Source organism: Nannobrachium achirus, assembly GCF_963921795.1.
Source record: "Nannobrachium achirus genome assembly, chromosome: 3".
In the NCBI taxonomy this organism is placed as follows: Eukaryota; Metazoa; Chordata; class Actinopteri; order Myctophiformes; family Myctophidae; genus Nannobrachium; species Nannobrachium achirus.
Window position 1 is genome coordinate 65,498,533 of NC_137812.1, and position 14,034 is coordinate 65,512,566.

Genomic DNA, 14,034 nt, shown 5'->3' on the forward strand with positions numbered 1-14,034 from the left:
TATTGTCTAGCATCTCATCATTTCTCTCCTTTCGTCTGCAGCCGTCAAATTCATATTGAAACTGACAGCTGGTAGAGCTATATTTGGCATATTATTTTTATTTCTGGATTGTTGCATAAGGAAGCATGCTCTATAACCACAAAGCCAAAATCCAGGTGTGAAAGGATAAGTAATCCCCCTCCATCATTTTAGCCTGTTTCATTCAGAAATGTTCTGGTTTCATTATCTTTTCAAAGGAGAGATCTTAAGTTGTACCCAGTGTCCTCCTTTATGCTTGAAAACATGTCAACATGTCGTTTGACAAAAATAACCTACTTTCGACTGTACAGAAATTGTCTCTGATGTGGTGACCCTTTTTTCAATTGAAAATGTGTTATTTTTGTCATTGCACTTTGCACCGATTTGGCAATTCACTGGGTCTAAAATAACAATTCGGCCGATAGCCTAAGCCAGTACCGAATGTTTGTTTTGTTGTTGTTCTGATTCTTTTGTGCCAGGGAAATCAATCAATATTCTTGGATAATACATAATAATCGTTCTTTGACTTTCAACCATTTATGACACTTTCTTTTGAGCAGGCATTCAGTCAATAATATATATGCGTCCAGACGTCTTAGGGAGGAAATGTCATCCATTGTGTTAACACATTTTCTGCCTGCCACTTTCAGGCTCAATTGCCAAATTCACCCATAATAACAATAATAATAATAATGCACGCCCATGCACAGATCATGCACCACGTGTGTGCGCAGGCCGTTCACAGCTTTCAAACAAAAAAGTCTGCTTGGAAATCCGTTCAGGCATTCATGAGACAGCAGCCATCATGTTTTCTTCAAATGTAAACAAACATGGAAAGATGGGGTTTGTCTGGGGGTCAAACATGCAATTTCGCGATCATGCCTAGTAGATAGTAGGACGTTTTTTTTTTAATGCAAATTCGTCCCAAACTCTGGGAAACACGGGCGTGGCGGCGTCAGACAACAGGAATAACTCGGGAAACTCTTGAGAGGGCAGTCTATGAGTTAATGAGCATGCTTTCAGTCAATAATATATATATTCAATATAGATTTATATAACAGCAGATAAACATCAGCCACTGGCATTGATTAATGTAATCTTATTTGCTGACAAACTGATGGCGGTCAACAAGGTGCGCATCGCCCGATGGCGATGTGCGGCCGGTAAATCAGTGAATCCATACCATTTTAGCCATAACACGAATCCAGTTTTTACTGACTGCAATATTCATCCGTTACTGACGCACATCTGCCCTCTTCTGTTTCCGTGTCCAGGTGTCGTTCACAGGAAAGCAGGGGGAGATGAGGGAGATGCAGCAGCTGTCCGGCGGTCAGAAATCGCTGGTGGCCTTGGCGCTCATCTTCGCCATTCAGAAGTGTGACCCCGCCCCCTTCTACCTGTTCGATGAGATCGATCAGGCCCTCGACGCCCAGCACAGGAAGGCCGTCTCAGGTAAAGAACCAGACGGACATTTCATCATGGTGACCTCTTGGGCTCTTTTCAGAGTGTTGAGTGCAGGCTGGAAAATAGAAATTAATATTTCTATTATGTCATATTTTAGATATGATTGTGGAACTGGCCGGCCATGCCCAGTTCATCACCACCACCTTCAGGCCTGAGCTGTTGGAATCGGCCGATAAGTTCTACGGAGTCAAGTTCAGAAACAAGGTGAGCCGTAAACCACTTTCAACCTGCTGTTCCTATTTATCAATAGCTAAAACATCAAATAATTCCGGGTCAAATCAGGCCAAGGACTCTTAGCTCTGAGAGAGATGAAGCAGGGACCCCCACTACATATTGTATAAATGTGTGTTGCAGATTAAATATGTACATGGATTATTATTACAGTTTAGACTTGACAGCACTATCATCTCACAGCACAAGCTCACAAAGATCTGCTATTTTTTGGCTAATGTTCCTCTAAGAATGCTAGGGTTCAAGTGATCAAACTTGATCTCACAAAGATTTGGTGGACCCCCTTTAGTAACTCTGAGGACCCCCCAGGGGTCCCGGGACCCCCTGTTGAAGACCCCTGGGTTAAACACAGGAAGGAAAATGGCAGCTCGGCTATGATCATTGTTGGAAGTATATAAGGTTTAAGTAGTTAATGAAGTGTTTGTTTTCAGGTGAGTCATATCGACGTGATCTCAGCGGAGCAGGCCAAAGACTTTGTGGAGGACGACACCACCCATGGTTAAGAGCAAGGTTTGTGGAGGACGACACCACCCATGGTTAAGAGCAAGGTTTTATCGTCCACATCTACAGCACACTGCAGACCTCTGACCACCTCCATCCTCGTCACAAAGACATCATCATTGGAGACAGGAATGTCAAAACAGAAATCTAAAAAGGCGTGCAGTGTTGTTCCTACTTCCTTCTCCCCCTCTGTTGTTCCATAGAACTACTAGAACTGATGTAAATGTTCATACACTGAAACCATTCCCTCATCATCTGTAGAGGTCCTGTTGAGGGATATCAAAATCTGTTCTGTTTTGTACACTTGGATTTTCTAACGGTAAATTGCAAAAAAGGCTGGAGCTGAGTTTTTTTTTTTTTTTATCAGGCTCTCTATGAAAGGTTCCGGGGGAGGTTTTTGAATCTGTAATGTAAAGAGTTAGGCTTTTATAAAAAGCATGTGGTCTTGGTTTGTTTTTGTTTTCCAGTTGAAATGTGCCGTAATGGTACTGGTCCGCTACATCCGATTTTATAGGGTTTTGAATTGGGGATATTACTCATAAAGACCAGGACACAGAACGTTGAGTGGGAGGTTTCATAATCTGGAGTGGGGATGTCATTTTTTTGCCGCTCGAGTGATCGTTCGTTCGCTTGGCACCTGCAGTGGTTAATCCACTTAGAATTTACTGTACATCTGATGACTGACCATATGGTTGAAGTCTTATACATTTGTGGATCCTTTTTTTAAATTTCCTTGTGACTGTCTTTTACTGTTTTAGGTCAGTTGATTATATATATCATATCTCCTTTTAGTTCCATACTGCTTTTGTATGTTTGTTTTGGCTTGTTACGCAACTAGAAAACAATAAATATATAACAATGTTTAATTGTTTTGATTGATTCCTACTTTATTAGACCAGTAGGGGGTGCCATGTCATTAAGACACTATATTCCTCACAAAGGCTGGGTGTATGTTTAAATGATGGGTCCACCACAGTTCCTCATCATTGGTTTATCAGCCAAATAGTTTACCAGCATTATTATGACGCTTACCAGCATCTTAATATTCTGTTGTATATTTTGTTTCTCATTTTATTTTATTTCCATATCGCTTACTAAAGCCAGATTTCGACTTCAACCCTTAGCACCACACCACACCACATAAAAATATCTACATTTTCCATTACATAAAAGTACCCCCTCTCAAATCCAAAGGTTAAGAGTTGCAGACTCCGGTCAATGCATCTTGTCTAACAATGTAATATAATTTAGATGAGTGGCTGACTGTCCTGTATTCAAATGCAAATTACTTTTGCACATGCAGGTGTACCCCAACTATCGACAAATTGACCCTTGTGTTGTGTGTGTTGTTAAAATGTATTACAACTATCCTAATTATAATACACTATAATGGATTATAACTGTTTATAATTCACTTCAATTATTATAATACAAGTATGATAATGATAATACACTATAATAGATAACTGATTATAATACACTATAAAGTATTATTAATATATTACTGTGATAATTATAATACACTACCAGTAAGACGCCTAAGGGCGAAAAGGTCGCACCATCTGATTATCTGACATCACTGTGATGTCGCCTGTGATGTCTCGGTCACAGAAATGTGTTGGGGGAGCCACAGTGTCAGGTGTTACGCGTTCTGATAGTAAACTATTATTATCTACTATCTATTAAAGTGACGGTCGCAATAATAGATTATAGCAGTGATTATAACAATATAATTGTGGGCTCGCCTGAAAGGCGAGAACACTATGTTATCTTCATCTATTATCATGTATTACAACTACATCCTGGTGGTCTAAATGAAAAGTCAGTGAGTCTAGCTCAGACCTACTCTGGAGTGGATAATTTTTTAGTACCACTTTCACACCACTCTACCCAGGTCCTTGTAAGTGGAACAAGTGGGCGGTGTAGAGTGATGTAATGTTGGGCCATGTCAGATGAAAAGGGGCTTTATTGTTATCTCTAATCTGAAGTTCCTCACCGCCTTACCTTTTACAGAAGAATAAGCTCCTTTTAGTCATAAAGACAACGGAGACTTAACCGCTAATCCAAAGTGTTTGACACAAAAGTCCTGTATCAACTATTGTTGAGTGTACTGTGCTGCTTCCCTGTATGTTAACTAGGGAGTAGGGCTAAGGAACTCAATCTAGGATCAAATTGAAATGGAATACTGGAAGTAAATGGAAGTAAAGAAATTCAGAACTATTTGGTATAACTTATTTACTATTTATACGTTGGCAGTATAATGGTGGTATAATAAATCTGTTGCTGTAAGATTTCAGAGAGTTTGTGACCAGACTTTGATCTATGTTACATTTCATTTGAGTAGTATTTGACCATAGTAATTTTAGCTACTCCTCAATGTTGTCCCAATTTGGAATTTTATTTTGGAGTTTAGCTCCAGGTAGATATATGTGCTGGATATAGTCAAGCTAGGTTTTAGAATGAACAATTCAACCTTGCACTTTAGATTGTTACATAATATAGAGGCTATATATCAATGTATCTTTTGTAATTCATATCTGACTGCAGTGTCTTTGTAATAATAAATAATAATAAAACTTTATTTGTATAGCACCTTTCATGACATGAAATGCAGCTCAAAGTGCTTTACAGAGCATAAAATGAAGCACACGTGCTTAACAGAGAAAAAGTAAAATAGAAATAAAAAATACATAAAAAAGAGATAAGTAAAATGATTACAATAAAGCAAGAAAAAATAAAAGCATAGAACATTGAAGAACAATTTCAGAGCCGTGCGGACGTCAATAGCAGCATAGGGATTAAAAAATTTAGCTAAAAGCAAGAGTAAAGAAATAGGTCTTGAGCTGTGCTTTAAAGCTATCCACCGAGGCTGCCTGTCTTAGGTGTAGTGGTAGTTTATTCCAAGCTGTCGGTCCATAGAAGCAGAAAGCTGCTTCACCATATTTTTTATATGTCATTGTTGGCACCTCAAGTAGGTCTGCACTAGAGGACCTGAGTGGGCGGGTTGGAACATATCTATGCAGGCAGTTATAGAGGTACGAAGGTGCCAGACCATTTAGAGCTTTATAAACAAGTAAAAGAATTTTAAAATCAATCCTAAAAACAACCGGGAGCCAGTGTAGCGACGCTAAAACTGGAGTAATATGTTCTCTTATCTTAGTTTTTGTTAAAACTCTGGCTGCTGCATTTTGAACAAGTTGTAATCTGTCAGTTGTTTTCTTTGGCAGACCAGAGAGAAGTGCGTTGCAGTAATCAAGCCGAGAGAAAACAAAAGCGTGGATCAGCGTTTTTGCATCGTTCAGCGACAGATAGGCTCTAATTCGCGCAATATTTCTAAGGTGAAAGAAGGCAATCTTCGTGACATGATTAATGTGTGTATTAAAATTTAATTCAGCATCAATGATCACCCCCAGGTTCTTAACAGAGGTGTTATTTTCTTTAGCCAGGTTACCAAGTCTATTTATTATTGATTCTCTCTGGGCAGTAGAACCTATTATGAGAACTTCTGTCTTGTCCTCATTTAGCTTGAGAAAGTTCTCACTCATCCAGCATTTTATGCTGGACACGCACGTCAGCAATGGGTCTAGAGCACAGGGGTCGTCCGTAGCCACCGAAAGGTACAACTGGGTGTCATCAGCATAGAAATGGAAATTCACACCGTGAGCGGAAATAAGTTCTCCCAGCGGCAGTATATAGAGGGAGAATAATAAAGGACCAAGAATCGAGCCCTGTGGAATACCAGAGCAGATGTTGTGTTTGTTTGACTCGAAGTCAGCTAGATTAACAGAGTAGCTTCTGCCTGTCAGATAAGAGCAAAACCAGGACAGAGCTGTACCTGACAGTCCTACCCAGTGTTCGAGACGTTGTATTAGAATTGTATGGTCAATTGTGTCAAAAGCCGCCGATTGGTCCAGCAGTAGGAGAACGGACACATCTTTGTTATCAGCAGCCACCCTAAGATCATTAATAACTTTTAAAAGTGCAGTTTCTGTGCTGTGTCCTTTCCTGAAGCCGGATTGGAATTTGTTGTGCACCTTATTGTTCTGCAGAAACACATCCAATTGATGAAAGATAATTTTTTCTAGGACCTTGCCCAGAAAAGGCAAATTAGAGATGGGTCGATAATTATCCAGCACGGACGGGTCAAGGTTGGGTTTTTTGAGTAAGGGTTTAACTACAGCCGTTTTCAGTGAGTCTGGAAAGACACCTGATTGTATAGAGCTGTTTACTATTTTTAGGATATCTTCAATAACACAGTCTACAACCTCTTTAAGAAACGGCGTGGGTATTGCATCCAGCGAGCAAGAAGACGATGTCATTTGCGATATGGTTTTACGAAGTTCCTCTTCATCAATTGCACAAAATGATACTAGGCTCCCCCTAGATTTATCGATGCTTTTACACATGGCACCATTAACCGCATTTGCATTTGTGACAGTATTATTCGCAATACCAGCTCGAATGTTAACAATTTTGTTGTCAAAGAAGGATGCAAACTCATTACACTTTGCTTTAGAGGCAGGGAGTGACTGCTTGTAGGACTGGGGGGGGTTTAAAAGGCGTTCAATGGTAGAGAATAAGACCCTAGCATTGTTCTTATTCTCATTAATAATTCCGGAAAAATAGGCCTGCCTAGCCAGACGCATGGTTTTATTATAGGTGGCTGTTGACGCCTTAAATATCTGTAGGTGGATAGTTAATTTATTTTTTCTCCAAGCTCGCTCTGCTCTGCGGCATTGTTTTTTGAGTGAACGTATATGATCGTTTATCCAGGGTGTTACTTTGGAATTATATTTCTTTTTAGTTTTCATAGGAGCCACTATATCCAGAGCTGACTCCAATTTAAGATTAAAACGTTGAACCATATCATTTACTGAGGGAATATCAGGAAGGCGGGGTGCACACGCAAGAAGGCTGGCAAACTCTTCTGCTGCCGAGGAACCGAAAAATCTCTTTTTTATAGTATATTCTCTATTGTTTTTTTCTAGATCAGAGACAGTCATATTAAAACACAGTAAATAGTGGTCTGATAAATCAGGCTTAGCGATAATCCTGTCCATAGAAATATTTAGCCCTTTAGAGATCACAAGATCAAGGGTGTGGCCTTGATTGTGGGTTGGCCCGGTAACATGCTGATCAAAATCAAGGGAATGCAGTAACTGTAAGAAACTCATAGCTGTAAGATCAGTAACAGTGTCCACATGCAAGTTAGTATCACCAGCAATAAGGGTTCTCTCATAGTCCGTGGAACAGATAGATAGAAGTTCAGATATTTCTGTAAGAAATAAGGCTTTGCTACATTTTGGTGGGCGATATATCGTAATCATTAGAACAGAGGATTGACTCTCAAATAAGTTAGCTTGATATTCAAAGGATGAAAAACTTCCAAAGGACAGGCACTTGAATTTAAAAATGTCAGAGAAAATGTATGCCAAGCCTCCGCCTCTTTTTCCTTCGCGCACTGATTGAATAAAGTGATAGTTTGGTGGGCAGGCGACGCCAAGTGCAAAAGCTCCATCGTTGCCCAGCCATGTCTCTGTTAAAAAGATTATATCTAATTTCTCTTCACAGATTATATCATTTACAGAGGAGGACTTGTTTAAAAGTGACCTGATGTTAAAAAGTGCCAGGTTTATTTTATGACATTTTACTGTACTATAGCCCCTACAGGGAATGTAAGTTAAGTTAGCTAAATTAGCAGAGCCACTGCTTATCCTGGACTCTCTATTTGAAATTACAGTAGAAATGTTGTGAGCCTGCTTAATAAAAGCGCTTGAAGGAGCATCGGGTCCAGATACGTTAGTTGCTGGGTATAATGGACCCAGCTGACATCAACGGCTAAACGTATTGTCCAGCTGGGAGGCCTGGGTCTTCTGTCGTTGTGGTCGTGGAGGGATGGGTGGGGGCGAAAGCACCCAGGCCACAGATTTCTGGGGCACGGCCGGGGCAATTTCAGGCGTTTTCAGGGATGGTGGTTGTGGTGCCGGGCGTTTGTCCTGTGGTGGTTGTGCCGCCGGGCCATTGACCGTGTGTCTGGCCGGGGTCATTTTTAACGCAGTGTTAATGAGTTCATTCATTCCATTCGTGAATTCTAGGAGAGGCATTGGAGATAGGGAGAAAGAGGAGGATTGGGGTGATGGGGCGGTTGTACCCGCCCCCTCCTCTTCCTCTGTCAACTCTCCGTTGTCAGTTGCCAGTTCACTTTGCTCACTGTTCGGGCCAGCCACGGCTGAAGCAGGGAATCCACAAAACTCTTCTTCATTACTGTCCTCTTCGAACATTTCCCTGAGTGACTCCAACTCTGCATTCATTCGTCTACTCCACTCTTCAGCGGAGATGTTGTCCATATTCAGTTCCTCGTCAGGGAGGGCAGGGACAACAACGGTAGCTCCTCCGTTCACCAAGGCCGTTCCCCCCTCGGCCGAGGGGGGCAGTTCAGTAACCATACTGTCATGCTCGTCAGGGAGGGCAGGGACAACGGAAGCTCCTCCGTTCGCCATAATCAGTTCCTCGTCAGGGAGGGCAGGGACCAAGGCCGTTCCCCCCTCGGCCGAGGGGGGCAGTTCAGTAACCATAACACTATCTCTTGTTATGGATTCTTCGTGGGTTGCAGATAAGAGTTGTTCATCACAATCTGTTGTTTTGGATTGCTGTGTTCTGGCCAAGGCCAGAGCATGGAGAACATTCTGCAAAAATATCTTTGCTCCTAGCTTATTTAGTTGCCGTTCATCAGCAAATAGGTGTCTTCTGTCGAAGAAAAAACTGAAGTTGTCAATAAAATGCACATTTTTGTCGGTGCATGCAGCTAAAAGCCATTTGCTCAGAGAGAACAGTCTGCTGAAATTCTCGTCTGTGCCTCTCATAGGCGGTAGGGGACCGCTGATCCAAAGCTCTATGTCACTGTTCAGGAAGCTCAATGTGTTGAATAGAGCCCTGAAATTCTCCTTTAAGATTTCTGACTGTTTTTCTTCTGTGTCATATGTGCCAGTATGTAGAATCAGGGTTTTCACCGTTTGGTGTTTGTTGACAAGATCCAGAATTCTGTCTTTCATGTCAGAGACTGTGTCTTTGGGAAAACACATAACTTTTGCCTTCTTCTTTCTTATGCTTTTGACACCTTTTAAAGCAGCATCGCCCACAATCAAAATGTCAGGATCAATCACTGAGGTGGTTCTTACCCTGCTGGGTGGGACGTTCTCTCTGTCAACAGGGGGACTTCGGGGGGCTTCTAGTAGCTGTTCTGTTAGCCAGCTTGGGGAGATGCTACCCCTGTCATCCTCGGCCAGTGGCGTGAATCTGTTTGCCAGCCATAGCCGAGGGAAGTAGGGGTGCTGCGGGTGCGGCCGCACCCCCTCCCCCACGTCCCACCGCACCCCCCACCGCCCCCCCTAAAGGGGGGTTGGGGGGAAAATATTGCCGATCGGCAAGTAGAGGCTCTGACATCAGTGGCGTGAAGTAGGAGCTATTTGCTACTTCTATTTCCAGTACAATTTCAAAATAAACATGTGTTGAATGATCGATTGTATATACAAAAAAAAGAGAAAAGACTCTTATTTTGAAATGTGCTTCTGGGCACAGAGGAACTGGCTTTCAAAGGACTTCCCTTTTAACTTGTCTAACTTGTCTCTCCGTGCGTAACTGATGATGCGTCATGACATGGACTGATGGACTCGGTGGATTATAACAATACGGGCATAAAGGAATATTTAACAGAACACCAAGACAACACAACCTAGGCTATGAAGACATTAAACATCGCCCTCTGCTAGCCCTGGGGTCCTCACTGGTGAGTCGTGACTCGTGGCTATATGACTTGTAATGATGAAGGCTAGGCTAATGTTTGGGCTATAGTGAACCCTTAGCTATAGTGGCTAATGGCTATGGTGTACCAGAAGCGAACGGCAGAACCAGCTGTTTCCTCCTAACACTGGGGTCTGGACCGATGCGGCGGACACGTTGTATGGGTCACAACGCACTGAACGCAGTGCGAAGCAACTCGTTGTGAGCTTGTAGATCTGCTAGTTTCACTACTTGTGTGGTACAGGGTAGTAATGTCTCTTCACTCTCTTGGTTCACGGGCTAAAAAAGTTTGGGAACCATCGTGCTTGCTGTTGCAGACAGTTGTGTAAAGTAACTAAGGAGATTAACTGAAAAGCTCTGGGAACTGAATGATTTTATGAAACTGGCACTTGTTGTCTGTCTGTTGGTACCAAAAAATCCAGGCTATATCTTGCTGGATGGTGCGTGTGGAGATGTAAGGAAAGCCGTTCCCGATTTTGTTACATTTAGCTAAAAAAGACGAATAAAACATGATAAAAACGCCAAATTTGCGCGCACGAAACGTGCACGCGCGCTGGGCGCGCGTGCATGAGGGGCGCGTGACAGCCCCCCCTACTGTAAATTAGTTCCCGCGGCCCTGTTGCCAGCTGCACACTCGGTGTGTGTGGAGATTGGACTGCGTTTGACTTTTTAGCAGTGTTTTTCCCCTTGGCAGTTGCCCATTTATGGAGGGGGGTCGAAGCAGCGCTGTGCCGGGGTAATTCCGGCCATTCGTCGGTGATAAGAGGGCTTTGGGAGGGTGTCCTGCCCGTCGTCCGTTCTTTCATCTTTGGCTTTGCACCAAGGGAATTCCAGGCGAGTGGTTTATCCAGTCTTTGGGTTTGTTTTAATTGGAATAATTCCGTTTCCAGTACTGCAATCCTCTGAAGCAGTTTCTGATAAACCCTTGTAGAAATGGTTGGTCCGGCCATCTTGCTAGTTAGCTAGATGCTACGTATCCAGTCACCAAGTGGCAAAAAATAGTATATTGCAGTACAGCAAAACAATCCCGGAGTTTTATAAGTATCCAAGATCCATTTGTAGTTTCTCAGAGAAAAAATAAAACATCAGTATCAGCAGAAGAATGTAAGCACAAGCGAGCCTAAGCGGGAGCAAGCAGCGATACGTCCGCACTGTAGGAGAGCAAGCAGCAAGATAGTGGTTAATGGACATTTTAAACCCCATTATTCACATTTTCATTCATGTTTTTTTTTAGGAATAAAACAGGACGCAGTCAACATTGAGTTTAGTGAGGCCACCAAGTGTCTGGCAGCATTCCTCTCTGCCCAAGAGATTGGAAGCAGGCATGCATTACACAGCCGTTAAGCATGTATAAAATACTGTTCGTATATCAATGCTCTGATTGAATTTCAGTCTGCCGGGAGAGGCCAGATATTGTGATCCCTCTCAACGTGGGTGTCATACTTGTATGACATCACCTTGCACTGGCGGTGGAGCTGAAAGGTCCTGACCCCAGTGTCAGACACCTGAGACGGTGAGTCACCCGGATTGGACAGTACCACTGTGTAGTCCCACACACTGGACAGTACCACTGTAGACCCACACACACTGGACAGTACCACTGTAGATCACACATATCCAACACGTTGTAGCCTGCACATACACTACATTCAATGATTCACGATGATACTGTGCAGTGTTTTTACCCAAAGACAGAATTTCTTGGTTTATTTGTTGTAGTAGTTTTAGTCATTTAGAAAAGCCTTGGGAAAATAGTCTGCTTTTGCTTTATTTTGAATAATTATTCTCCTCCAGCACCTTAAAAAAGCAGTTCATATGAAAGTCAAAAACACATATAATATATATACAAACTGACATATGCATCATACTTGATCAAGAATCAACTCCTTGAAGGCACTTCATGAACCTGCAGGATTACAAGTATACGTATGAACAGCCAAAGCTGTAAAATGTTGAATCAGTGAAGTGAAGCCATTGATAAATGAAGCATTTTATATAGGCTAGTGCCTTTCCCACACATTCACACACAGATGGTTGAGGAAACCGTGAAAGGCACCAACCTGCACATATAAGGAGCTGTTAGGGGTTAAGTGTCTTGCTATGTTTGCCTATCTTTGACATATTTCTCTCTACTGTTTGATTTTTCTCAATGCTCTTCCTCCCCTCCCTCTTTTCTTTTTCTCTTCCTGAAAACCCCAACGACAAGGTTCAAGGTTAAAGTTTATTGGTCTCCCTCAGGAGAAATTTGTCTTGGAGACAGAGCCACATCTGCATTGTACATAAAAACACTTAAGACAAAAAAAAGACAAATTACAAATAACCAAAAACAGAAAAAGACACTGCACCCACACCTAATGTACATTGCCTCTACTCAATCTATCGTTTAACATTTTAATTGACATAGGATCAATTGAGTGCTTATATCTATTGTAATGGCATTCTGGAGTTCTATATCTTCTGCCAGATGGCAATAGTTCGTACTCTTTGTTCAATACATGCAGGGGGTCAGACACTATGTTGCGACGATGGAGACGATGGAGCATACACAAAAAGACAGAGATTGTCCAGTTGAACTCCTGCTGAGCTAGCGTTCCTCATCAGCTTGTACACTTTGTTATCTTTGTACCCCTCCAACAGATAACGGTAATGAAGAGGACACTGGCTACTACAGATGGTAGAACATCTGCAGCAGCCTGCCTGTTTGACACGTTGAAGGGCCTGAACCTCCTCAAGAAGAACAGCCTGCTCTGTCCCTCCCTGTAGAGGTCCTCAAGAGTTGTTGGACCAGTCCAGTAGGGATGGGACGATAATCGATATTATCGTTTGTCGTGATAAAAAACACTCACAATAATCGTATAGTGGAGATTTAAGTTTATCGTGAAATTATCCTCCGTCATGCACTGGGATCAATTCACCTTTTATTTGCAGAGCTGCATATCCGGTACCATTAAAACCCTCTACAACTGGTAAAATTATAGAGGGTTTGTACTTGATACAGTCTTTTTTTCATTCTCTACCTGGTAGAGAATGTGCCTGGGGCCTTTGGTGTGCCCCTGAGAAGGGTCAAGTGTGCCCCTTGAAACTGCTTGAAAGCCAGTATTGTATTTATCATTTTAAAAATGATTTAAACTAGTGAACACCTCGCGGTGCGAGGCATTGTGTGCTTGTAGATCTGCTGTTTTCACTGCTGTTGAGCGACAGCCTTGTATGATGAAGCAAATTTACAAAAACGTACAAATTTTAAACTTGGAGATACAAGGTTTCTTCCCAACAGTGATGATATTTACACCCCCGTATTATGTTCGTGTGCCCATGGATTCTTGGGACATGAAAAGTGTGCCCATGCAGAAAAAAGGTTGAGAAACACTGCTCTACCAAATCTCTTTGCCAAAAACTAGCCGATCTACAAGCTCACAACACAACGAGTTGTGAGCTTGTAGATCTGCAATTTTTTTGGCAAATGTTCCACCCCAGGATAATAGATGTTGGGAATATTTTGATTATCGCGATAATATTGTATTTTCTTTGGTCACAATAATCGTGACATGAAATGTTCATATCATCCCTACAGTCCACTTTATCATTATAGGAGCACAGCTCATCGCCCCGGCTTGTACCCAGACTACCCACTAGTACCCTTGGCCTCACTACAGAGGCTATATCCATGACCTTGCCCGCTGTCACTCAGACCATCTCCCTTGTACGCAGGCCTGACTAAAAGAGGCCATATCTCATGTCTATGACTTTGCCTGTCACACATTACAGACGCCACCTATCTAGTATCTCCAAGTCAGCTGATAGAAGCTCTGGAAGCGAGCAAGGCAAAGGCCTACTCCTTTTGATATCCTTTCCTATCTGGTGCCCTGCATTCCCCGCCTCATCACCACTAGATATCTCATTTCCTGTCCTCTTTTTTTCATCATGTTAACGCTTTTCTGCTTGCAACACCCTGAATTTAATCAAGTGTTATCCTATCCTATCGCTCTAGCCCCGTCTAATTTAGCTAAGCTATATTTTCCT

The 14,034-nt window shown here is 42.3% G+C and overlaps 2 protein-coding genes across 5 annotated transcripts in view; both read left to right on the forward strand.

The window, feature by feature from the left end:
• Positions 1-3,080, forward strand: part of smc3 (structural maintenance of chromosomes 3) — a 48,876-nt gene extending 45,796 nt beyond the window's left edge. The window contains exons 27-30 of one of the 3 annotated variants that reach the window (XM_080721519.1): positions 1,293-1,470; positions 1,580-1,686; positions 2,145-2,227; positions 2,262-3,080. In XM_080721519.1, coding sequence (XP_080577645.1) covers positions 1,293-1,470; positions 1,580-1,686; positions 2,145-2,216 — 357 coding nt within the window. In that variant the 3' untranslated portion in view covers positions 2,217-2,227; positions 2,262-3,080. Of the gene's footprint in view, positions 1-1,292; positions 1,471-1,579; positions 1,687-2,144 lie in introns of all 3 variants that reach the window. The other 2 variants (XM_080721518.1, XM_080721517.1) reach the window with 2 other exon arrangements.
• A 7,648-nt stretch (positions 3,081-10,728) lies between these two features.
• Positions 10,729-14,034, forward strand: part of rbm20 (RNA binding motif protein 20) — a 129,733-nt gene continuing 126,427 nt past the window's right edge. For both annotated transcript variants that reach the window (XM_080721001.1, XM_080721002.1), the window contains exons 1-2: positions 10,729-10,848; positions 11,407-11,527. The gene's annotated coding sequence lies outside the window, so the exon portion shown is untranslated. The remainder of the gene's footprint in view (positions 10,849-11,406; positions 11,528-14,034) is intronic.